Source organism: Monodelphis domestica, chromosome 4 (genome assembly GCF_027887165.1).
Source record: "Monodelphis domestica isolate mMonDom1 chromosome 4, mMonDom1.pri, whole genome shotgun sequence".
NCBI classification, from domain to species: Eukaryota; Metazoa; Chordata; class Mammalia; order Didelphimorphia; family Didelphidae; genus Monodelphis; species Monodelphis domestica.
Genome location: NC_077230.1, coordinates 295,690,681 through 295,717,986, shown reverse-complemented (window position 1 = coordinate 295,717,986; position 27,306 = coordinate 295,690,681). Strand labels below are relative to the sequence as shown.

Here is a 27,306-nt window from a genome sequence, read left to right as displayed (position 1 = left end):
TAAAAAATAAACATTTTTATATAAAATATTTAAGGAATATCAATTGACTAACATGCTTATAGTGTATGTACTGTCAGTTGTGGTAAAGTGGGCAAATATAATTTGTTATTTTCTTTTGGGGATACTCTGTGAAATAAAGTTGCCATTAAGTATTCTTAATTAAATTTCTAGGAATTTTCAATACTTTCAACTCTTTCTCAAGTATCTTAACTAGAGAGTGTCAATTTAGTTTTCAACTTATGGCATTTATATTGAAAGAAATATAGGACCCCAAAACATTTTTTTAAACCCTTACCTTCCATCTTAGAAATCAATACTATGTATTGGTTCTAAGAAAGAAGATTGGTAAGGGCTAGGCAGTGGGGGTTAAGTGACTTGCTCAGGGTCACAAGATTAGGCAGTATCTGAGTCCAGATTTTAACCCAGGACCTCCCATCTCTAGGCTTGACTCTCAATCCACTGAGCAACCTAGCTGCCCCCGCCTCAAACATTTGAAAAACCATTTTTGTATTTGTTTAAGAAAAATTTGTTAAATCTACCTACTACATTGATTATATTTATCTGTCAGAATTATAGAGTACATTTGAGATGTAGCTCATTCATAGGATTTTATAAATTTTTTGAGGGTTTTATGGAGGGTTACATTGAAATTGTTTGCATGACAAAATAATAATTTTGGAAAATTCAAAAGTGGCAAGTCAGTATACTATTTGGTTCCTTGACTGATTAACTGGTAAGATAGTTGAATTTACCCATCACTTCTTATAAAATGGTCCAGTAACCACACATCAAGAACTTAAGACTTTCATTTTTTTAATTTTTTTAATCTGAAAACATTTTTATTTAATTAATTTAGAATATTTTTCCACTGTTACATGATTTATATTCTTTCTCTCCCCTCCTCCCAACCCCCTTCTGTAGCCAACGTGCAATTCCACTGGGTTTTACATGTGTCATTGAACAAGACCTATTTCCATATTATTTGCATTAGGGTGATCATTTAGAGTCTACATCCCCAATCATATCCCCATCGACCCATGTGATCAAGCAGTTGTTTTCCTTCTGTGTTTCTGCTCCCACAGTTCTTTCTCTAGATGTGGATAGCGTTCTTTCTCACAAGTCCCTCAGAAAGTAGAGAAGTCCATTACATTCGATTGTACCACAGTGTATCAGTCTCTGTGTACAACATTCTCCGGGTTCTGCTCCTTTCACTCTGCATCAATTCCTGGAGGTCATTCCAGTTCACATGGAATTCCTCCAGTCCATTATTTCTTTAGTGCAATAGTATTCCATCATCAATATACCACAATTTGTTCAGCCATTCCCCAATCAAAAGGCACCCCCTCATTTCCCAGTTTTTTGCCACCACAGAGTGTAGCTATAAATATTTTTGTACAAGTCTTTTCCCTTGTTTATCTCTGTGGGGTATAAACCCAGCAGTGCTATGGCTAGATCAAAGGGCAGACAGTCTTTTATCGCCCTTTGGGCAGAGTTCCAAATTGCCATCCAGAATAGTTGGATCAATTCATAACTCCACCAGCAATGCATTTATGTCCCAACATTGCCACATCCCCTCCAACATTTATTACTTTCCTTTGCTGTCATGTTAGCCAATCTGCTAGGTATGAGGTGATACCTCAGAGTTGTTTTGATTTGCATTTCTCTATAATAGATGAACCCAAGACTTTTAAAAACAATACTTTAATCAGTTTATAAAGCTGTTATGGAATAGGGCATATAACTTTTCCTATAGCTATTTATTTGCTTGAAATTCAGGACATCCTTTACATTTAAGCTGCTTTTTTTGGCACATGGTGAGGCATCTTTTTTCCTTTACCACAGATATAAGAAAAGTCAGGTAGTATACTTCTTTTGGAACTCTAAAGACAGTAAGAAGAAGCAGTAACCATATCATCTCTCAAATTACAGATCCTTACCCTTTTCCTCACATAGGATTAAAATTACCCCCACAGTCTATTAAATAATGTTGCAGGACATCAATCCAGAGTAGCACCACAGATGAAAAATATTTTTCTAGCAACCCAGAATGATCATCTTTAAATATATTTTGGTATATGTGTATGAAACCTGTGAACCTTTGGAAGCTTGGTTATTTTTAGTGATCTTAGTGTGTTTCATGGAAATTTTGTATTAGGAGTTATTTTTGATTTGTTAGGTTCCAGCAAGTCTCATTTTGCATGTTTCTATGCTTAATTGATATAGCGGTTTAATGATTGTGATTGTGATGAGTAAAAATTGATATTTTTAAATTGTGGATTATAAAAATTTGCCTAATCTACTAAGCAGTATAAGCAATGATTCAGTCCATTAGGTATTAGTTTTCATAACATTTTTTTTCTTAATTGTAGGGCAATTGAGTGATATAGGTTGACCCAAGTATAGACATTTATACAATAATGATTAAGTTATATTTCAGTGTGAAAAAAATTATGTTTATTTGAGTTAAGAGGTTCAATTTCCATGTAAAATGGATTTTGTTAATGATGTGCATTTGTAATTCTAGCTTATTGCTATGCAGGAGTAAAAGCACATTTTTTTTTGAAGATGAGACCATCTAGAAGTCTTCCTTTTTAGTGGAGCTAATTAGAGAAATTTCCCAACTAATGAAATATTGACCTTTTAATTAGAGAGAATTAAGCATGCATAAAAGATTTAGGAAAACAGTTGGAGAATTATTTTAGGAAACTAGACCAGAGGAATAAAAATATCATATAATAAATGCCTGACTTGTAGGATTAAATTTTGATACATAGGCTTAATCCCTGAATATTTTTTTTCTTGGTTATAAAATTAAAATCAATTCACATTGGGTGCTGAACATTAAACTAATTTTAACTTTTCCATTTAGATCTTAATACTTAACATTACTTTTAATTTTTATTATAGCCTCGCATGCAGAGCTGGTGGGCTTCAAAAAAGGACATTGGCAGAATTGTAGTGAGGATTTCTTCAAAAATCTGGAGAGATGAAAAAATAAGAGAAAGCGATGAGAAAGCGCGAGTGAGCGATCTAGAGCCCAAGACTATTCTTAGGCAGCTTTTGAAAGGAATAATAGTTGTTTTAGACATAATTTGCTTCATCCTGCAGTCGCAAATGAAAAGAAGTTGAAAAGGAAGATGAGTTGAACTTAATGACTAATATTATGAAATATCAAAGGGAAGAAAATGTATAAATTTATAAAGCTTCTAATGTGTGAAAATGGTTTTCTTTAAATTATGCTTTAGGACCAAAAGTATTGGTGACATTTCCAGTAAGAAAGACTTTAGTTTTATATTTTGGGCTTAGTTTGATGGGTGGAATTATTGGTTAGAACTGATTCTTATTCAGTCAGTATACATAGCAATTTATCATAATGCAAGACATTTAAAAAATCAGATGGGAGAGTGATTTACTTTTCATACATGTAAATTTCTTTGTTCTCAACTCTCTCTTTGTGTACCTGTTTTTTCTGTACACTTTCCTTTGAATGTTTTATTCATCAGGCTTGAAGTCTGGTAGTGATAATTTGTAAGCAGTTTTGTATGTGGCTCCTTTGAAAAATAATTTAGCTGTTACAAGCTCTGAGTTATCAGTAAATGAGTAGCTCTGCCATAAGTAGTGATTATCAGTCTATGGACTAGATTAAATGATTGATTAAGCTACCTTCTCTTTTGGTCCCTTAGACTGTATCTTATAAACATAAGTAAATTTAATAATTTTTTCCATTGTGTCATGTAATAACCAAAAGGTATGTAAGAATTTAAAAAATATTCATTTATGTTTTGGTGTAGCACTTTAATTATGTAATTATATATAATTGTGATAAGTGAAAATTGTCCTATACAGTATATGAAAAATGTACATTATAAAAATTTTATGGGTATATTAAGCAATAAGGTAGCTTAAGTCTCAACTCTTCAATCCTTAGTCATTAGGCGTTTACCCTCTATTAATTTAACATGTGGGATTTCAATCAGGGATTTCTTGTTGAAAAGATCTATATTTTTCTAGAACTATTTTTCTTCATTAAGAAAAAACTAGTAACATTTCCACTTGTTTTAAATAGGTTTTTTTTTAATTGACCCATTTTTATTAATTAAATTTAACAAGAGAACACTTTAAGGTATCTGCTAACTAAAAATATCATGCTTACATCTTTTTGTGAAAATTAATAATCTAAAAATTTTTTAAAGAAAGCATACAGAAAGAACATTTTTATAATCAACTTTGGTTCCAAAAATTTTTGTTTTGTATTTTAGCTGAATGCTATGGCTAACAGAGCAGCTGGAAAGGGGTATGAAAATGAAGACAACTATTCCAACATTAGATTCCAGTTTGTTGGAATTGAAAATATTCATGTAATGAGATCTAGTCTGCAGAAACTATTAGAAGGTATGTTTTATTACTGCTCTTTAGTAATGTTCTTTTATATGATCATTTAGAGCTTTTTCTAAAAACTTATGCTAAAAACAATCAGTAGAACATAGTAAAAACTTGTGATTCCATTTTCTTCCTTTTTCATTTTAGACTACTTTTACAGGTATTATGTATTGATGGGAAAATCAAATCAGGCATTTTTCAGTTAATAAGGCATATTAGAAATTTTAATTAAAAGTTTCTTCCCTTATAATTGTGAGGGATTAGACCAAATAATTTCTTGGTTCCTCCTAGTGCCAAGTCTGATGATTCAGTGATTTTGTTTGTTTTTAAAACTTAAAAAAGAATGACAACACTTTTTCCACAGAAAATCATATCTTTTTATTTGATATGGTATTTTAGTGGTCCCTTTTTAATCATACATTTTCACTGTAAAAATGAAAGCAATCGTTTTACTTTCTCTTAGGACTTGAATAAGAGAAGCCAAATTTCAATCTCTTTTCTAATAAAAATGCCTTTTATTATCTTTTTCAGTCAATGGGACAAGAGCTCTCTCCGTGAATGATTTTTTTTCAGGCTTAGAGAGCTCTGGATGGCTTCGACACATCAAAGCTGTCTTGGATGCTGCTGTCTTCTTAGCCAAAGTAACTTTTTTACTTTTATAATTAAAGCAAAGAGAAAAGCTGTTACCTTTGTGTTTTCATAGCTACAAAATAAAATGCTGCAATATCTCTGATTTTTTTTTATAACTCAGTTACCTTTTACTTTGCTTGGAGCAACTATACTAAACACTTTAAACTACAGATATCCTTGTTGCCTTCTAACTTGATTAAGACCGAGATATTATTCCAAAAGAATGAAACTGGGGGCAGCTGGGTAGCTCAGTGGATTGAGAGCCAAGTCTGATGGGAGGTCCTAGGTTCAAATGTGGCCTCAGACACTTCCCAGCTGTGTGATCCTGGGCAAGTCACTTAACTCCCATTGCCTAGCCCTTACCACTCTTCTGCTTTGGAACCAATACACAGTATTGATTCCAAAATGGAAGGTAAGGGCTTTAAAATAAATAAATAATAAAAGAATGAAACTTATTTGAAAAAATAAATGTCATAATTTTTATGTCTAAATGAATACTGTTCCAGTGAAAGTAATTTACCTTGTAAAGTTATTTGCTTGTTCCAGTAATTGCTGATTGCCTTCAGAATTTGGAGAATAGTCTTGGTGTTAACAGAACTTTGTGTTATGGGGATGAATTTTACTTTTAGAAATAGCTGAAAGTGACCATAACAACATTTTGATCAATAAAAAGGTTTATGAGACTAGCTAATATAAATGTTCAGTGGCCTAAAATACTGGTATGGTAAAGAAAAAATTAATTAGACTAAAGTCCATTCCTTATATAGTATGAAAACTTATTAAAAACTAAAGAATTTCAACACTGCAATTCTATTAAGTGAATGAATCTAGCATATATTTATTAAGTCCCTAATATTGCCAAACACTGTACTAGTCTCTGACCCTTTTAACCCATTTATACAAATCTAGTTAACTATTTAAGTAACCCTTTGTACAATCATCATGGATATCCTCTTTAACTGCTTTATGTATTCTATGTAAAGAACCTCCAGTCTTGACATTACTTCGTATGTGAAAGCATCCTTTTAATACGCCAAATTTCACACTTAATTTTTTTCTGTATCACACAATTTGATGTTATTCCCTCAAAGCGAATGAATTGTTTTTATACTGGCCTAAAAAACTTAGTTGTGCAAGATAGACAGAGTTGACCTTTAATCATTATTGTAAATTTATCCATTATAGCTTGTTTCTAACCTTGCTGCTGTGGCTTTTCACTATTACTCTTGAAAGTCATTTTGATTACTTTTGAATGCTATTTCATATATATAAAATGATTTCAGGTTCTTTTTTTTTAAGTTGTATTAATGCATTAGTGTTTGGGCAGTTATTGCAGTGGGTGTGAAAAGCAGATAAACCTGTTATAAAAACCCAAAGTGTTTCACATGATTAAAATATTAGATAAGCCTCTGGGATTTAAGTGAATGACTAACAAATCCATAAAAGAAATTCAATCTGGGACATTTAATACAGTTTTAACAGCTACCGTATGACTGAATGTGAAACTTTACATTCTTCCATTCTTTTATGATTTATCTCTAGCTCTTTCTAAAGAACAAAGTTTTCAGACTGTAATGATTAACTTTTTTTCAGTCTTGGGAAACACTGTCATGAAGAATGAAGGTAGAAGAAAAACAAATGTTAATTTAGATTTTGGGGAGTTTTACTCAAGAAACATATTATTTTACCTGAACTAATTACAAGATCTATTTATGTCCTCTATACTGAATTCAAGGAAGGTTTATGATTCATAAGTTTTTCCAGAGGAAATAATTAAAAATGAGCACATACAGTATTATTCCTACCATATTATTTTCCCCATAAGTTATAACAAAACTACAAGGAAAATGGACAGAGCAAAAATATCTATAGGTCTGATGGCTTAGCATTCACTTTGTGTTATGCAGCTATTCTAGATATATGTTCAGAAGGCTAGTTGCCTTTAGTCAGCAGTATGAATAGTAAAAGTGATATATATTCAGAAATATCTTAATTTCATGAACTAGAAGTAAAACCTTTTCTTAAGAAAGTTGTACTATTGATTATTTGTGTGACATTTATCTTAATAAACTCTTTTGGTTCCCTAATATCTCTAGGATTAAATAGAAATTCCTCTTTGATTTTTAAGATTCATCACAGTCTGGCCCCCAATTTACCTTTACAGCCTTGTTGTACATTACACCCTTTCATGCATGTTATAGCCTAGCCCTGCTAGCTTCCTTACTTTTCCTCATACAAAGTACTCCTCTTTTCTTCTCCATGCCTTTGCTGTATCCATCACCTGAACCTGGAATGCACTCATCTCCAACTCTTAGAATTTTGTAACTCCCTCTAAAAAATAGCTCAAGCACACCTCCTGCATGAACCCCGCCCCACCTCCCAACTTCCTTTGTACCTATTTTGTATATATCTTTTTTATATATATGTATTCAGTGTCTTCTTTGGCTAGATAGCGTAAGCTTCTTGATGTCAGGCACTGTTTCACTTTTGTTGTATCCCTAGCCCTTAGTATAGTTCAAGGCACATATAATAAGCTATTTAATTGGTACTCATTGATTGAATGATTCATTAGCCCTCTTGAATATTTTTGGCTTTTTTTTGTGGGGTGTAATCTTAAATAATGTATCTGCTCAGGACTACTTAAACTTTTTAGGATGCTGGGGTATGGTGGTTACTCGACTTCTGAATTTTGCTAGCTTTCATTTTCAGTACTTTTTCTTTTGAAGAGAACATCCCATTTTTAAAGAGAAATACACTTTTGTTCAGTTTATAGAAACAAAGGTTACATTTATAGTGTGTTAACTAGAGATTTCCTTTTCTTAGGACCTTAATTTGTATTTTCCTAGCAACTGACTTTTTCTAACTGAACTCACCATAAAATATGGTAACAAATTACATTTGGCCCTGCTATATGAGATTATGTTTGTTTATAATTAGTGGATCTTGCTGATTCAACTAAAAATTCTTCTCTTGACACATATACGTGTTTTCTATTTTTAGGCAATAGTGGTTGAAAGTGCAAGTGTGCTTGTACATTGCTCTGATGGTTGGGACAGGACCTCTCAAGTGTGTTCCCTTGGAGCTCTTTTATTGGATTCCTATTACAGAACAATCAAAGGATTTATGGTAAGGATTTATTTGCCATTGAATTTAAACATTTTCTCTTTATTTGTACCATAATGTTTATAAAGTGCTATTTTGTGACTGTAAAATTACTTGAGTATTTATAGAATTTTCTATTGGAATCTTTTTTGTAAGCCCTTACTTTCTGTCTTGGAGTCAATACTGTGTATTGGTTTTAAGGCAAAAGAGCGGTAAGGGCTAGGCAATGGGGGTTAAGTGACTTGCCCAGGGTCACACAGCTAGAAAGTGTCTGAAGTCAGATTTGAACCCAGGACCTCCTGTCTCTGGGCCTGGCTCTCAGTACACAGAGCCACCTAGCTGCCACTCTGTTAGAATCTTTTCAAAGAACTATATTTTGAAAATATTTTTCTTATGCCCTGGTGTGTTAGAATTCTCAAAATTTATACATTGCCATCAAATGAAAAGTTCTTAAACCTGACAACAAATAACCAGAATTAAGGAAACTTTTGGCTAGTGATCATCTAAACTTTGTTTCATGTAAGGAAGCTAAGAATAGATAGTAATTTCCCTGCTGTGCTTTGCTGTAGTCATATAACAACATAAGTATTATGTCCCATTTTGGGTTTCACGTTTTAGTACCTTTATAGACAAGATGGAAGACAAGCAGAGGGTAATAGTCAGTGTAGTTAAAAATCTTGAGGTCATACCATATGAAAATTGGAAGAAGGAAATAAGAGTATCTATCCTGGAAAAAAAAAACAATAGACTTAGAAGATGATGATATGAAAACTGACTGCATTCAAGTATTTGAACAGCTATCCTGTGGAAGAGGGGTTGGAGTTTATGGTTGGTCTCAGAGAACAGTACTAGAGCAAATTGTGGGAACTGCAGAGAAGTAGATTTAGAGTCAGCATAAAGGCAAACTTCCTAATTATTAGAGCTATCCAGGGGTGAAATGGATTGCTTTAGGAGGCAGTGATTTCCTTCTTTGAGGATTTCTTTGGGAGCCTAGATGATGAAATGTTAGATATGGCATAGGGCAATTCTTGTTCAAGTATAAGTTGATTGGATGGCTTCTGGGATTTTTCACATCTCTTAAGATTTTCTAATTCTGCAGATATGATTATAATCTTAAGTTATTTAAACATGAGCTATTATTGTGTTACACTGAAGGGTTTCCATCTAAAAATACAAAATGAGCCTCACTAAATTGTTTATGTCTAAGAATTCCAGAAGTCAGTTTCTTGGAGTAATGGATTTGTGCCTGGTTAACTTGAAAGTTCTACTATTTAGAAAGGAGTATAGTAGAAAGAAAAATTGTTTGAATTTTGGCTGTGCTACTTACTTCCTTTGTAATTTTGAGTAAGTCTCTTAATAGCTCAGCCTAATAATTTACAATAGTAATATTTTTTCAGTTAACCAATCTCACTTGTACAAATAATTATAGAATTGCAGAATCCGAGAGTTAGAAGGAACATTAGCAGGAAAGGGAATAAGCATTTTTTAATGCCCACAATGTGCCATACACTATGCTAAATGCTTTATAAACAGTAACCCTGTGAGTTGAGTAATATTAATGTCCCCATTTTTACAAGTGAGGATACTGAGATAGATAAATATTAAGTTACTTGCCCAGGGTCACAGACTGTTAGGAAGGCTCTGAAGATGGATATGAATTTCTTAGATACTCCCCTACTTATGAATATCTTTTCCTGGCTCAGGACCCAGCATTTTATCCACTGCACCACCCAGCTGCTTAGTCCTCAGAAGTTAATTTAGTCCAACCAATGAATGAAAAGAAGCACGACTTTGACATATCTGATAAGTGATTATATAGTATCTACTTGAAGACCTCCAAGCAAGGGAACTCACTACTTCCCAAGGCAAAATATTCTACTTTAGGCTGGTTCTAATTGTTAGAAACTTTTTCCTGACATTGAGACTAAATTGGCCTCTTGCAACTTCCTTGTATTTACTTGTGCTTCTGTCTATAGTCCTTCCGGGACTACATGTAACAAATTATCCCCTCATTGACATGACAGCACTGTAAATTCTTGAAGACAGTTTCCATACCCCTCTCAAGTTTTTTATGTAGGCTAAACACCTCACATCCCATCAACTGATCCTCATGTGGCATAGGTTAAAAGCCCTTCACATCTTATCAGTCTCCTTCTGAAAATGTGGAGTCCAGATCTGAGCACTTAAGTCCAATTTTAATCTCCTGAGGGCAGAATACACCATCAACTCTCTTATTTGAAGCTCTGCCTCCTCTTTTAATGTAGCCAAGATCTCATTAACTTCTTTAACTGATACATCAAACTGCTAACATATTGAGCTTTCAGGACACTAGAAATCTGAGATATTTTTCAAAATGATTGTTGTCTAACTGATTCTCTTCCCTCTTATACTTGAAAAGTTGTTTGTTTTTTTTCTACCCAAGAGTAAATCTTGATATTAGATTCAGCCCAGTGCTCAAGCCTTTCTATATCCTTTTGGATCCTGACTCTATCATCTATCATTATTCATCTCCCCTCCCCTCCAAGCTTTGTGTAATCTGCAAGTTGGATCAATGTGCTACCTATCCCTTTATACAAGTCACTGTTAAAAATATTGAATAGCCTAGGACCAAGCCCAGATGCCTGAGGTATTCCTCTAAAGACCTGCCATGTTGACTCTGAACCATTACCAACTATTCCTTGAGCCCTGCCAACCAATCACTTCTAAATCTGATTGTATTATCATCTAGTTTTTCTCTCTCCATCTTCTCCATGGTATTACATGATCCATTACAGAATTTTCCATGGGATCAAAAGTCAAGCTCCCCGGATTATAATTTACAGGTTCTATTCTCTTACCTTTTTTTAAAATTGGGATATGTTCCTTTTCAAAAAATACTAAAAATGGGTATTACTTCCATTTTTTCATTGTCTTTCAAATATCACTAAGAGTGATTCATCAATCACATTGGCCAGTTTTTCAGAACTAGACTATCTGGGCCATGTGACTTGAATTCATCAAGGGGAAATTAGTTGCCCTCTTACTATCCTCATTCCTTTCTATCCTTTAAAATTCTTTTAAAACCCATCTGCTCTTTGAATCCTTTCATAAAAACAACTTGTTCATAATAGCTATAAAAACCTAGTCCCTTACAATTTTGTATAAATTTGGATTTCTGTTTCTTTATGTTCATCTTTTTTAACATTAAAAATTCCTTGAGCACAGACTACAACTTATTTTTATTTTGTAAAGTCTTTTTAGATCTATAATAAACAAAGTAGGAACTCAGTAAGTTAGCTGATAGTGACATCTAGGTTGAGTGTTACTGTATTTCAGTTTAACTGCAATCTTTTAATAGTGTTTTCCAAGCCTTTGTTGTGTTGATAGCTGCTGTGTTATTAAAGATTAATGGAAATAACAGTTTTTCTTGTCAATATTTATTTTATAGTTTGATAGATGAAGTTATCACAAGACATGTAAACTAAAATATGGAAAAAGACAATGTTCTTATATTTAGGAAAATACTAGAATTTAACTTTTTATAGGTATTAAGGAAAAATGCCTAATATATTTTGGATAATGTGTTTTGATTATTTAGAGGAGACTGAAAGTCAATTTGTTTGAAATGACTTGGTAATTTATTTTTCTTCTAGGTTTTGATAGAAAAGGACTGGATCTCCTTTGGACATAAATTTTCAGATAGGTACAGAATAGTCATATATTTTGTATAATTGATAACTTTAGTCTTTTAAAACATACAGTTCATTTGAACTGAATTCTGTCTAATAATAGAGAACACTAATATCTTGAAGTATCAGTGCTTTTATAAATTATTAATTACATTAAAGCTAATATTTTTCCTACCAACATAAATTGCTCTCAGGTCTTTAAATGTATTTATTTTCATGACTAGTTGGGTGATATGTAAATAAAAGTAACTTGGTTTTTGCATATAAGTTTTAGTGTTCGGTCTTTGCAACAGTTTGGTCTGTTATGAATTAAATGTATTTGTGAGGCTAATTATTTAATGTGTACATACCTTACTTATTACAAGTAAATTCCAGTTCTCTTATGCCAGTATAACAAAAAATATTTGAATTTTTTCTTCATGTATATAATTTACATAAAACTCAATTGATTAATTTCTTTCACATTTAAAAACTTTTCACTTTTGGGGAAATATATAGGTGTGGCCATTTGGATGGTGACCCAAAGGAAGTTTCGCCAGTGTTTACTCAGTTTTTGGAATGTGTGTGGCATTTGACAGAACAATTTCCACAAGCTTTTGAATACAATGAAGTATTTCTACTTCAGATCCATGAACATGTTCATTCATGCCAGTTTGGAAATTTCCTTGGGAATTGTCAAAAAGAAAGAGAAGATCTCAAGTAAGATAATTTATTTTAAACAGACTTTTAAAGAATTTCTTAGAGTCACTGTGATATAGTGGAAAGAGCCCTTGATTTGGATTTATGAAAACATGGTTTCTAATCCTGTCTCTGTATCACTAAGGTCAAACTTAACTTCTCACCTTTCTAAGACAATCTTCTAAGACTATCCAGAAGAGTTATGAATCTTCATGATTGAGTAGAATTTTCCTACTAGGATTTCTGTACAATGATGAAATCTAGTCATTGGACTAGATTAGGGAGGTAAAAAAAGAAAATTTGATAAAACATTGAACTATCCATTATTTTAAAATATAAGGAAATTAACATTTTTCATAATTCCAAATAAGTAGTGAAATAGAATTAAAATACAAATTTTAAAAAGGGAAGGTTTGACCATTATCATAGTGACAGATTGGTTTAAGGGTCCCTATGTGCATATAATTTTAGATTTGATAATTTATCCAGTTTGATTCCTATATTTTTTACTTGACAACAGACACAGAGACCTTGTAATTTGCAGTCACACCACTACTTAGTGGTAAAGTTTGAACCAGATCCTTGTTCTTTTAACCCATTTTTCTTAATCCTCTCCCTAGTGGAGTTCTTTCACTCTCTTCTACCCTAATATGTTACCCTATGGCCATGTTGTCCATCCTGTGGCATGTGTGCTGGAGGAGGATGCTCCTATCCCCCACTCTCCACCACACCTGAAGACATCTTTCCACATTACCCCCTCCTCTGCCCAGTAGCCCAATGGGAACTGCATCCTCTCTCTCCTGTCTGGGGTAAGGCAGGGGGCTCACATGTGGGGCAAGGGTGCAGTTTGGGCAGCAGTCTCTAAAAGGTTCACCATCACTGCCATATGGGAACTTTTCCCTCTCTAGTATAAATGTCCTGTTTTTTTTAAAACAATATTTTAGGTATGATAGCTTAATTAATGAAGTTGGTACAACCTAAGTTATACAAAGAGGTTCTATGAAGGGCCTCAGAAGTAATACAGAAACATTTTAACCTCCATGTAAACAGTAGGGAATGATAAGAGATTGCAGAGTGGAGTGCTGTGATGAAATTAGAATTTAAGGAGGGTTAGTCTGGCAACAGCATCCTGGTATTTCCTCCCTCACACCCAGCATAGAACTTCGCATATAGAAAGTGCTGAATAATTATTTGTTAAATGAATAATTGGAGGAAAGGAAAGATAAGAGTTGCAATAGCTAGCTAGGAATTTCCTGCAGTAATTCTAGGTGTTAAATGACAAGGGTCTATGCTTAAATTTGTGGCAATGGGAATGGAGATTAAGGACAAATTTAAATATTTAAATAGAAACTGAAATATTTAAAAGAAATAATTTATGTTACTAGATGACAGATTGGATGATAGAGATGGAAAGGATCAAATCAGGCAAAACTCTAGGATTTCTAATTCAGTTAAAGTCAACTAGCTATGTTCCAAGCAAGGTTCACATTTTCACTCACTGCACTTTAAATCATATACATAGAGAGGTTGCTTTGTCTGTGTAAAGAGCACAGGGAGGAGAGTAAATGACCTGAATCACAATGTTAGTACTAAAATGAGAGTTTAACCGATGCCTTTTATCTGCAGTTGAGCATTTTCTCATTCTGATTATGTTAAGGTTGAAAGAGAAGACTTACTCCTTGTGGCCATTCCTTTTGGACGACCAAGAAAAGTACTTAAATCCTTTGTACTGTCCTAGTTCTCAGAAATTTACAGTACTAGAGCCCAATACAGTGCCTTTCAACTTTAAGTAAGTAGACATAAAACTGAACATCTGTATATTCTCCTGCTATGAAGGTAATTCATTAAAAAAGTTGTGTTTTCTTTTTCTGGAGGTTTTGGAGAAATATGTACCATCAGTTTGATCGAACAATGCATCCTAGACAGTCTGTATTTAAACTGATTATGAACATGAATGATCAAAATAAACAACTTGAGAAGGAAATTAAAGAACTAGAGTCTGTGAGTATTCTGAAATACATAATATTAGTTTGAAATATTACATTCATTTCTTTACTCTTGTAATCAATCATTGTAATAAATCTTTTAAGTATTATTGCTATAAACCAACCTCCATTTCCTTCCTTTAAAGAATATAGTTTGTATCATTTTTATAGTTATATTATCTTCTGTGCTTTCTATCACCCAAAGAAAGTAAATTGTTAAAATCAGAGAAAAGTAAACAAGACTTTTGGAGAAAATCTGCTTGACCCACCGTTCACCAAATAGGACTTTTCCCAGTGTGTTTCCCTGGGAGACCATTTCACACATATTAGATTTTATACCAATCTTAACATTTTCCCCAGAAGGTAATACCACAGTGGGAGTTAATGGCCAAAAGATAGCTAAAAGAGAGACGTCAGTATTACTGACTAAAGGAGTGATGTCAGGTAAGTCTAGAGAGGAATTCAAGCAATTGAAAAGGTACAATTTATCTTATGAGGAATATTTTTTTCTCTTCCTTCATTCCACTCTAAAAGAACTTTATAGAATCATAGACTTTTAATTGGAAGGGATGTATGGATTCCTATTCCAGTATTTCTTAATATACATATATATCTGAAAGAAGTCATACCCTCAATTCAGCTCTGTTTAAAGACCTCTAATGAAGGGGATTCCACTGTCCCCAAAGACAGCTTATTCCTATTTTGATTAGCTCTTAATATTTCAGGAAGTTTCTCCTGATGAGAAGTCTAGATTTGCCTCTTGGAAGCTTCTACCCATTTTTCCTTGTTCTGTTTTAAGGGACCAAACAGAACAAATCCAGTCCCTCTTTGAGCCCTGCCTCAGAGGCAGGTATTATGTCCTCTTTCAGTCTTCTCTTTTCCAGGCTACATATCCCGAGTTCCTTCAGCTTTTCCTATATTACATGCATCAGGCACTTTATCATTCCTATTTCCTTTCACTGGACATGCTCCAGCTTATCAATTTCCTTCTTAAACTGCACCCCTCGCACTGAACATAGTTCTCCTAATTTCTCTGACATGGCAAAGTTCAGAAAGACTTATCACTTCCTTAATTTCTGGAAGCTGTGCTTCTCTTACTACAGCCCTGGAACATATTTCCATTTTTTGACTGCCACATAATGTTGTTGAATCATTGGACTTAGTGACTATTAAAATCCTTGTATGCCTTTCAGATAGACTGCTGTCTAACCTTGCTCATTATGGCACATGTGAAGGTGATTTTTTTTAACTTAAGTGTAAGAGGTTATGTTTATTTCCATTCAATGCCATCTTATTGGATTCAGCCCAGTGCCCTAATCTATCAGAATCTTTTTTTGGATCTTGACTCTCATACAGTGTGTTAGTTCTCCCTCACAACTTTATATCATCTGAAATTTTATGAACATGTCATCTCTTTTTTTACATACCTTAAGGATTAAGCCTTTTTCTGGTCCTTTTTCTCTTGCTCGACTTGTGTGGACTTAATTAATTTATATGCTGTGTCAGCCAAGTAGAACATAAGCTACTTGAGGGGACTGTTTTGTTTTTCTCTTTGTATTCCTAGTACCTGGCACATAGTAATTACTTAAGTGTTCATTGAACTAAATCATATGATAATTGTGGATTTGGAATGAATATACTGTATTTTACACCATCAGATATTTATTGGATTAAGAGTTAAAAATGACCATTTATATAATAATTAATAACTAAACTAAATGCTTTTATGTTTTCTTTTATTCTTTCTTACACAAGTAGTATCAATCAATGAATGGTATTTATTAAGCACTATTTGTAAACACTGCTAGGTGCTAAGGATACAAATATGAAGAATGAAACAAGCTTATATTCTAACAAGCTTATATTCTAACAAGGGAGATAAGTACATGTGTAAATATATACATTTGTATTTTTGTATAAAGAGACTTAGTAAGTAGTTGAGGGTACCAGTTGGAAATTGGGGAAAGATTCATACAGAATATTTTTTATTCTGTAATAGTAAATATCTTAATTTCTTTATTATAATTTTTCCATGAAAAAGAAAGATATTAGAAATACAGGAATTTATAACATAGATAAAATGGCTATAAAGATAAATTTCTAGGTAAATGATACATATCCAAGTCATGTGTGAGAATAAATTTAAGTCATTTCCTTCATGGCCTGTCTAGCTAAATTGATTTAAAAACTTAAAACTTAAAAACTGTAACAATGTAAATATGTTTAAACAATTTATATTTGTAACCAGATCTTACCTATTTAAATTTATTTTTTTAATGTTAATAAAGGTTTCTAATTTAATAATAAACACATACTTTTTTTTTTGCATTACTTTTTCTATAAAGCTCTCACTAACAGTAAATTTTCAAATTTGGACTTGTTTTAGAAAATCAAACACCAAAAAAACAGGCAAACCGATACAGTTCTCAACAAGGAATCGTTGCGTTCTATCCATTCTGATTCACCAGCCCTCAAACCTTCCCTGTGTTTCAAGAAAGAACAGACCCTGTTACCTGGGAATGATGCTATTCGAACTATAGAGGGCAGCAACACAGCAGACAATCGCTATAGTGAATATGCAGAAGAGTTTTCCAAAACTGAACCTGCAGTTGTCAGTTTGGAGTATGGAGTAGCAAGGATGACCTGTTAGTTATTACTGAGTGAAAAGAATATCTTTTTCGGTGGATTGAAATACAAGAGATGGATTATTGTAAGGATGGTCTGTGCTGCATGACCAAAAGCTAATTTATCTAATGTTAGGTTTTAGAGTAGAACAGCATGCAAATAGCTCTTTTGAGGGTAATAAGCAGTCTGATTTCCTTTTTAGAAAGGGGTGACATTTGTGATAAAAAAGAAATGAGTGATGTTTGAGAGATATTAATAAAAATTCAATTTGCACTGTAGCCTTGAAAATTGATGTTAGTTTATGATGTTATAAGTTCATTCTAGCTAGATGATCCTATATTCCTATGAACACAAATAACCTTAATTTTAATTGGGGGAAAAATCAACAAAATGATATTTTATTTATTCTGCAACTGAAGTGGCACATGTACTTGTCCACAAAAATATATTCTTACAGAATTTGTCAAATATTGATGTTTAATGTTAAATATTCTGAACAGGGTCTTTGAAGTTTTTATCTTTGTTTCCCCCTTTAATTTATATATATATATATATGTGTGTGTATATATATATACATACATATGTGTATATATATATATACATATATATATATATATATATGCGTGTGTGTGTGTGTGTGTGTAACTTTTGGGGGAATCAGGGTGGGTAAGTAATGGGAACCCTGTTTTGTTCTTAAGAAATTTCATGTGAATATGGAATATTGTAAGAGTCTCATGGTATAAGCCATTTAAGAATTACAAATGTGTTAAATCTAAAATTAGTAATAATTGAATATTTTTCCATTCTTCTTATTTATATATTACCACTTTAGATCATTTGCATGTTATAATACAGATTATCAGTTTCAAGTGCATGTGCCAGGATGTTTAAGACTGTGGCTTGTACATATCAATTATTGCATTTCATGAATTATCAGCTTGCTGTAGTGAATTTTCTTCTTTTGGTAACAATGTGTGAGGTATAAAGAGAAAAAACCCACCATGCTGTAATACATTTTATTCTTTAAAGAAATAATGAAAAGCACATTATAGACTTTCATTGAAGAAAGGTCTTATCCTTCAATGCTCTGCTGTTCTTTGTCTAGCTTGTTTTAACAATGAAACAAGAGGTACAGGCAGCTTAGGCTTTTGCTTGAAAGCATGACTTTTAAAAAGTAATTCACTTGTGTATAGGATATTTTTCCTTCTCTTTTTAATGAGGAGTGGGAAAACAGTAGGAAGAGACTTTAATAAGAACAGATTTGAAAGGTTTCTTTGGTAAGTTTTCTAAGAGCTTATTCATAGCTAAAATAAAATTTTCCTTTAGTCTCTCCTATTCCTAACCATTACATACTTCAAGGAATCATCACTGTGATTCTCAAGTAGGAGGGAAAATCAGTTTTCAACACTGTACTACTAACAAATGGTGGATGCCTTATTTTGAGTAGTGTATATAAGCACAAAATCAGTCCCTTGTCATTATGTGGAAAAAATACTTTGAGTTATCATTTTATACATTACAGATTTATTTCACCCCTCCAAGGAAGCACAGATCATATGCAATTGCTAGTCTCATCTAATTAGGATGCTCAGAATTGAAGTAACATGGTAGGGCAGAAGTTAAGATTGAGGGGTGTTGGGGAAGCTGTCTAGAAAGCCCCCTGCTTTTCCCTACTCCTGAATCTGTTTGATTAATTTTAACTTTCAGAAGCATCTAAGTTTTTCAAAAGGAAAAAAAGCCTTATTGTACAGGAGAGTTTATTATTTAATCCCTAAATGTCTTTCAGAGCACATACATAATAAGAAAAATACTCCTTTATAAACAGCAAAAATATACTGCATATTCAATTTGTCCTTAGCAATATTCTCTCTCTTCCATCTACAAGTATCAGGATTGGTAGTGTGGTCATTTTTGTACCCAGGGACAAAGGGAACTTTGGTGCCTTGTTACTTGCTGGTTTGTGTATTGAAATCTTTCATGGCAAATTTCTTGTATTCAATTTTCTGGTTTATTATTTTAATCTTTATACACAAACAGTATGTATACATACAGAAGTCACTTAGCATTCACAGCGTCCTACAAAGTAAACAGTAAAAATGAGATTGTGTATATGTCTTGTAAAATTATCTTTACATTCCATGTGTATGGAAAGCATAACATGTATATTTCATATATATTATGTAGCGTTAATTAAATGTATAGCTTCTATTTTGAAATCTTTTCTTTCTTTTTTTTTTAACTAAAAGTGCCAGTATGCACCATCCCCTATCTCCCCATGTATGTTAACATAAGACAAAAGGAGCCAATTAAAGAATTGTGAAGAGTGGGTACTCTGTTCAGGTTTTCTTCACTTTTATTGATTATAATAATGTACATAAATTTTAACACTTTTTTCCCATTTAATGATTTTGATAAAATACTGAGTAATTCTTTAATGTCATTCAATAAGCATTCATTGGCATGTTCTTGTTAACAGAAAAATTTTTTTTAGAATATTCAAAGAAAGGGGCAGCTAGGTGGCTCAATGGTTTGGGAGCTGTGAAAGAGAATTCTTTACTCTATTGTCTATCCTGAGTCAACACTAACTTAAGTACCTCACTAGATCCTGAAGACAGAATTAATTCTCCTTTGTCAACCTTTTGATTGAATCAACACATGCTTGAACTAGATGGAAGAGCTCCCAAACCACTTAGTGAATTCACACCCTCAGAAACTCAATCAGCCAGGATGAGTATTCACCTCTCCAGAAGGTGAGAACTTAAGCTTCAGAAGGTGAGAAATCAATCCCACAGACACTGCCCCCCCTCTCCCCCCCCCCAGCAGTGCTAGACAATTTGGAAACTGCTATTGACCCCTGTGACGAGTGGAAAGGATGAGGAGCTACCATAAAAGCCAGAAATCATTTGGCTTGAGGAGATTGTCTTTGAGAAGATAGTCTGAAGAGAGTGTTTCCTGGAGATAGTCTTCAAGAGAGTTTCATTGGAGACTGTGATTTGGATTGTGGGTTTGGAGCTCAGCTTTAACTTGGACGCTGACTCCTGGACTACTTTGTTGGTGAGTGAAAGGCTGACTCCTTTCCTCGTTTCTGAAGAGACTAGCTTCCATCTCGTAGGAGGCCACGTGATTACTCACTACAGGTCTTCCTGGTTGAAAGCTAATTAATCTCTGCCTGGATTAAGATAGGATAGATAGCTTTTCTATCCCCTTTACATTTCTCTACCTTATTGTTTCCTCTCTATTTTGTAAATAACTTTCTGACTCAAGATATAATAAACATGGTGGCCACACAATTTCATAAAATAATTATTGTCCAACCATTAATTTTCACCTTTACAGAACCAGATCCAGCAATAGAAGTGCCTAGTTTTAAATCTAGTCTCAGATACCTCCTGGCTGTGTGACCCTGGGCAAGTCACTTAACCCCTATTGCCTGGCCTTAACTACTTCTGCCTACACAGTATTGATTGCAAGATGGGTGGTAAGGGCTTAAAAAAAAATTCAAATGCAGATTAACATTCCTTATTAGGAAAAGACTAGGTTAAAAAAAGTAGTTTGCAACTGATACAGTTGTATAAAACTGTTGGGTTATTTTCATGATGCCCATTTCATTTTCTGGTGCTGCAAAAAAGAATTTCATTATACTTTTTATCCTTTTCGTTTTGGGAAGATTAAGTTTGCACGAAGCTAGGAATACAGTATTCTCATCCAATGTGAGATCTGATAGTATGCATGAGAAGAAAAACAACTTTTATTAGAGAAAACTATTTGTCATCTTTGCCTATGGAGATTTAAAGATAGGGGTTGCAAAGTAGGGAAAGATATCAGTATATTAGAAAGTGACATGAGTACATGAAGAATTCATTTTTAGTTGACAGATTCTGAAAATAGACCATAAAGTTGATTTGTATCCAATCTTATGAAAAGCTAAAGGACTTCCTCTTAGCCTACCCTTAAATAAGACACATGTAGCATAAAGCAGGACAGGCTCTTATCAATAGTAATAATCACCCAAACTCAGATTTTCCATTACTCATTCTGCTGTTAGCTATCTAACTGACCCTGCTGTTTTGTGAAGTGGGAATCCACACATATAAAAAATTACATTGCTAGTGATCTACCTCAAGGAAGATGGAAACCAGTAATTCAAAATGTCAGCTGTTTATTTGTGAAAGGGCATTCATATCATTGTCTTCTGATTTGCTTTCTCTTTGGGAAAGAAAGCCAGAAATCCTTATGCAGGGCTCTATACTGCTATAGTGTTAATATAGTCAAGTTTGGAAGTAATATTTCTAAGGAAGAAAATAGGTTTTAGGTATCTGGTCAGCTACTGTGTACGTATTTTGGGAATGCCTATGAGCTTGTTGATGTGACTGCTCCCCCTGCTGGTACAGATTACATTTCTATCCTGTGACATCTCTTTTCTATGAACATTCATGGATACTATTGCAACCAATCTGACATCTTTCACTCTTGCTGCATGACAAACTGACCTAATTTTTCAGTTATATGTGTCTATATGACATTTCTGATAATAAATTCCTGAAGACTGATATTTACATGATATTATATGTTTATGTATAACATTATAATATTTAGCTGGAAGCAACTTTAAAGAAATTACTTAATTCTATCTTTACACATTTTTGTGCCTAAACCATCAAGATCCGATATGTTATGAAGAAACAAAACTTATCTATTAGTAGAAAGGAAGTAAGGAACTTGAGATTTGTATAACACCACTAAATCACCAAGACAGGTAAGTTTCTCTTGTACCTTGATTTCCCCAACAAGCAATAATTTTACCATTAACTGCTTTATAAATGGGGTTGAAAAGAAAATAATGGCTATGAAAATATTCTGCAATGAAGTTGGTAAAAATATAGCAGTATTTGAGGTAATTTAGATTACTAACATTTTAGCTGTGGAGATGAGATCACTGAATTTCCCAGTTCAAATAGTTAGCCAGTTCCTTTCCTGAGCAAGGGATTCATACTACTAGAGGTTTTATATACATTTTGCACCTTGTCTTCGTTTTAAAATTGCCCTTTTTTATGGGTAGTTCCAAGTGGATTTATAATAGTGTAAACATTGTAAGGAATCATGAGAATTTATATTTAGGACAGTTCTTTAGGAAGGTAGACTATTAAAATAGAGGCTAAAGGGAACTGAAAAATAGCTGGTAGGTGTCTGCTATTAAAAATCTTATGATGGATAAGGGGAAAGGAAGGAAAAAAACAGGAGTCTGAGAAGGGAAAAATACTGACAGTAAGTTAAGATAGGGGAAAGCAACATAAAAACCAAGGCACATTGGTACCAGATCTCCCTTGTCTTGTTTTCCCTTCTCCCCACCTTCCTATTTTCTCCTAAACCCTAAAGCTCAGTGGGAGGTGACAGATTACTAAAGTTTAGGCAAATGATCTCCCAAGAGGGGCTTCTCAAAATGGAGCAGTAGATTTCTGGACCTGCCTGGGGTGACTGAATGGTTGTTATAATGGCTAGAAAAACTCTTAATAAACCAAGGCTGTGTGTTATATATTGAACTGGTTTGTAAATCAATATATAAGTAGGAATAGTTGCTTTGAATGATGTTATTTTATTGAATGTTGTCATATATTATGGCCAGATTTCAATTATAGCTTCTGTGTAAGAATCATACTTTTACATAATATCCTTCAATCCCCCAAGATGTCAAAAACCATTCGTGTTATTTTTATGTTCCCTTATAAGATGACAAGGACACATCTATTAGGGATATTTGGGGCAATGGGGGAGTGGTGTTTATTTAAATGCTTCAAAAATTTTAACCTCATTTTGAGGCTTTCTCAGACAGGTATTCCTTCCACATTGCAGGGGTTAGGAGCAGTGCCCCCACAATCTGGAAAAACCACGTAAAAATTTTTGGCCCTCCCTTTGTACCAAAGAAAAAGTGATTTTTTTTTCCATTTTCCTTTATGGGGTATTTACAGTACCTTATTGTAATATTTGCATTAAATATTAGGCCATAGGCTATATAGTTTCTAAACTTTTTTGTGTCATCTGAGGCTTCAACAAAACTCCCCCAAAATTCCCATTTATTTTCTTATGCCAACTAATGATATATTAAAACTACAATGGGGAAAGGATACCTGTACTTTGTTGCCAGTCTTTGTTATGCTGTCTACAAGCTTCTGTGTCTATAAAGTAAAATTCCCAAATAAAGTTTTCTGAATCATTCTCTCTGTGGAAGAGAGAATCTGCAATGCATGCAAAGGACATCATCTGTCAATCAAAAGGAACATTCCATTGGAATGTTCCCAGGAAAAACAGTTGGAGTCAAGCCAGCAGCTGAACTGGGCTGACCTCTGACCTAAGCTGAGACCCTTTTGGCTTCTGGAGCTGGGGGAGAAACTTTTGAATTAAGTTTTAGCTGCTTGTGGCTGATGGTGAAGACCCTGAAGCTTTTGCTGTCTGACTGATATTTATCTGGCTGGTTTAAAAGAAGAAAGAAGAAAAATATTTGTCCTCCAAACTCTCTGACTGTCCCTGCTAGTGACTGATTGCCATTTCCCCAACATTCTCCAAACCTACTAGACTAGGGAAAACCCTATCCCTCTTACCTCATCCTCTATCTTTGTCCTGCCTTCCACAATAAACCCCTTACTTGAGAAATCAAGAGAAAAGAATAATTCCTGAATCTCATAGTGTATCCTGAGTGAAACTGGAGATGGGGGAGGGGAAGCTAAAGGCTTCAGAAGAGGGAGGAAACCGGGAGGTGAAGAGTGGAGGGTAGGAAAACCCTTGATCCATTAGTCATCTAGGATATTGATCAATAGGCACCCTCTCTTACAAGTATCCCTCTATCTCAAGAGTATCACTCTATTACATCTCAAAGCCAGGGCCCTGGCTTTTTTACAAGATTACTCAAAAGAGGATCACACTATCTTTGGCCAAGCCTTGTTCTCTGCCATACTATAATTACTTTGCTTTCAAGTTAGTATGGGGTCTCTGTGTAGGCTTCCTGGTCTTCAAACATATCTTGTTTAAGACGTAACTCTGGACCAGATTTTATATACTGAAGCCATTTTCTTTTTGTACCGTTCACATTCATTTGGTTCTCCTATTTCTCCATCTGTTCAAATACAGTCATCTTTCTAGGGCATGTTCATTTGAATCTCATTTGTAGTCACATTGCTTCATCTTGGAATTGGATCAACCTACTTTTCACTGAATCTGTAATTTCATCAGGTTGGGTTCTTCATCCACTGATACAGATTACAACACCTCTACTGTCTCATTTGACTTCCTGCAGCTATTATCATTATATTTGTGTGTGTGTGTGTATGTGTGTGTATGTATGCATGCACACACCAAGACAGACGGAGATTAATTTGACCAGTTGCCTATCTAACTAGATATTTGCTTGAATGTACTTTTTTCACCCATTTAGTTGTTATTTTTATTTTTGTTTTAAATATGGCCAGTGAGTACCTTTTGCATTGTGTCTTTCACTGAAGAAGTTTTATACGGGGCTAGGACTTTTGCCATAATTATAGTATTGGCAATGTGTGAAGAAAGTTATTGAGGGGACTTTGATCATGAGGACAGAATCAAAACTGCTGTCCCCTATAGTCAGCAGGAAAAGCCAGCAGTTGAAGTAGGGGACAGTGAAGCAGGAGGCGTGCAGCCCAAGGAGGAAGGGTGACAGTTGACTCACAAGGTTTGACCTGTGAGAGTCAGTGGACAGAGAGAAAGTTAGATAAACTGAAGCCAGACCTGATTTTGTTCTACTTCTGTGTTGGGCTGACCTAGGACTGCTGGCCCTTTTGCAGTAGAGTATAGGGCAAAAGCTAGTTAAATGGAGGCTATATTAATCCTTGCTTTAAAAATGATCAATGTCCTCACTCTTCTCACTCTCTCCTTTCTGGTTAATGAAAATATTAAAATCTATGCCCAGCCTCTATATTTGTTATGTACCTTCTAGTAGATATGAATCGGGAAGCAAGAGTATGACAAATCGGCACTCCCTCTCACTGTCCATCTCTAATCCAATCCAAAAGCCATTTATTAAGCTCCTGTTATGTGCCAGACATTGTGCTAATTCTGGGGATACAATTAGTATAAAGTTAAGTCCGTGCCCTCAAAGAGCTTACAATCCAGTGGGGAAGACAACACACAATGCAGGGAGGAAAATGGGGATTGGACAGTGGGATATGGGACACTAGGGGTATTCTTCATTGAGATTCTTGTTCCTATGTAGTTGAAACCAGTAAATGGTATGATTGAGATTCCATTTTCTGCCCTCTATAAAGTAAAGCATTGGGAGGAGTTTGATATTCCTCATAGATTGTTCAGTCATGTCTGACTTTTTATGACTTCATTCAGGTTTTCTTGGCAAAGTGGTTTGCCATCTCCTCTAGCTCATTTTGTAGATGAGGAAACTAAGACAAACAGAATTAAGTGGCTTGTCCAGAGTTGCACAATTAGGAGGCTGGATTTGAACACAAGTCTCTGACTGAAACTCTATAGTATGTCTACAGGACTAGGTCCATTTGTGGGTTTTTCTTTTTTAATTGTCAATTTCTAATATTGTAAAATGCTTTGTTATAGAAAGTTACTTGCCTCTGAAGGCTGCTATACTCTATAAAAGGAGTTAATTATAGGAATCCAATCAAAGAGAAGGAGAAAGGAGGATATTAATATTGCTTAAGTATATACCATAATTCTTTAAATATTTTAAAAACTTTTTGAATATTCTGCCTTAATTTTTGTTTCTTTAAAAAAAATGGCCAGAATTTTGGCCTCCATGCCCCTCTTCCCTAGTTTTGGCAGACTACTGGGGAATTCAGTGAGAGTGGTGACAATACTTTGAAGAGTTTTGTTTTTTTTAATTTACCTATACACTGACTAAAGACAAAAGTGCGCATGTTAATGGGAGGAAGGGAAAGGGTAATTTGGAGGTTTTGCCTGGAAATTTGATGGTGCTTTCAACAAAAATAGGTAAGTTTGTAGTCAGGGTAGGCTTAGCAGTGAAGGATCTTTTTTAGTGTTAAGATGTAATGAATGAATAAAAAAAACATTAAGTGCTAAAGAGATTTATATTTACTATATGCTGAATTATTTCTATATCTGAATTTTGAATTAGAGGCTCCAATCAGTTCTTTGGCCTTTTTAAACATTTCTTTCATCTTAGAAATATCAAGAAATGTTTCCCTACCCTCATTAAATCTGATTAATAGATAAGGGAGGTAATGAAGATCTTCCTGCTCACTACATGACTGCTCACGGTCACCTAGGGCTGTGGTAAAGGAGTTGAGAGTCTGGAGGGACCACTTCCTTCTTAACTATTCACCAATTAGAGATGTCTAAGGATGTCCAAGAAAGGGGCTGAATAATAAAACTCTCAATTTGTATTTATGGACTTTTTTGTCTTTGATTGTCAAGAGGATCATAAGTGGTTAATTGGTTAATGCTAGCCTAATCAATAAATTGATATTCTTACCCAGAAATCAGTCTCTTGAAATGTTTGTTACAATGCTTACTTCTGCTTTGCAGTTATAATAATGCATTATTATTATTAACTAGGGCTACGAATACAAATACAAAAGTGAAGACAGACCCTGCCCTCAACAAGTTTACATTCTAAAGGGAACAGTACAGTATACATATAGGGGGAGGAGTGGCAGGGAAGTTTGACAGGGGTATGAGAAAGGACTAGCATTTTTGTATGTCACAGAGATAAACTGAGGATACAAAGAGAAGGAAAGTCAGTCCCTGCCTTCCAAGAGGCCTAAAGTCTTTACTTACAGTAAAAAACATGTTAGTTGTTTTTTAAAAAAATAAGCATCAGCCTCCAACCTAAGCCTAACCCTCACCCTACTCTTCGTCTCTATGCTCATCTGCTTGGTACTGCTCCAAGCTTAGGAGAAAACTTTTTCCCAAAAGGTAACAACAAGCAAGGACAGGATTTCTTTGAGACTTGAGAAGGGTAGACTTAGAAGAGAGAAGCTTATTTGCTCATCTATAGATGTATTACTACTTAACAAAATTACAGTTTCAAAGAACGAAAGATGATTTTAAAAGAATTGTCCAGAAGAAATTGCCCAAAGACTGTCAGGTGGAAGAAGGATTAAATATGTTTCAGTTAGTTCCAGAGGGAACTAAGAGCAGCAGGAGGAGTCTTGTTTCCTTTACAACTCAGTTCAAATATTACTTTTTTTTTTTAACTTAAATACTGTGTCAAGGAATTTCATTCCTTCCCC

At 34.1% G+C, this 27,306-nt stretch overlaps 1 protein-coding gene across 2 annotated transcripts in view; it reads left to right on the top strand.

Annotated features, from left to right (window-relative positions):
- The window catches only part of MTMR6 (myotubularin related protein 6), a 66,857-nt gene extending 47,573 nt beyond the window's left edge, over window positions 1-19,284 (top strand). The window contains exons 7-15 of one of the 2 annotated variants that reach the window (XM_007495231.3): window positions 2,908-3,021; window positions 4,260-4,392; window positions 4,912-5,021; window positions 8,011-8,136; window positions 11,745-11,794; window positions 12,279-12,479; window positions 14,116-14,247; window positions 14,333-14,459; window positions 16,830-19,284. In XM_007495231.3, coding sequence (XP_007495293.1) covers window positions 2,908-3,021; window positions 4,260-4,392; window positions 4,912-5,021; window positions 8,011-8,136; window positions 11,745-11,794; window positions 12,279-12,479; window positions 14,116-14,247; window positions 14,333-14,459; window positions 16,830-17,093 — 1,257 coding nt within the window. In that variant the 3' untranslated portion in view covers window positions 17,094-19,284. The remainder of the gene's footprint in view (window positions 1-2,907; window positions 3,022-4,259; window positions 4,393-4,911; window positions 5,022-8,010; window positions 8,137-11,744; window positions 11,795-12,278; window positions 12,480-14,115; window positions 14,248-14,332; window positions 14,460-16,829) is intronic. The other variant, XM_007495232.3, reaches the window with a different exon arrangement.
- The last annotated feature ends 8,022 nt before the right edge of the window (window positions 19,285-27,306 follow it).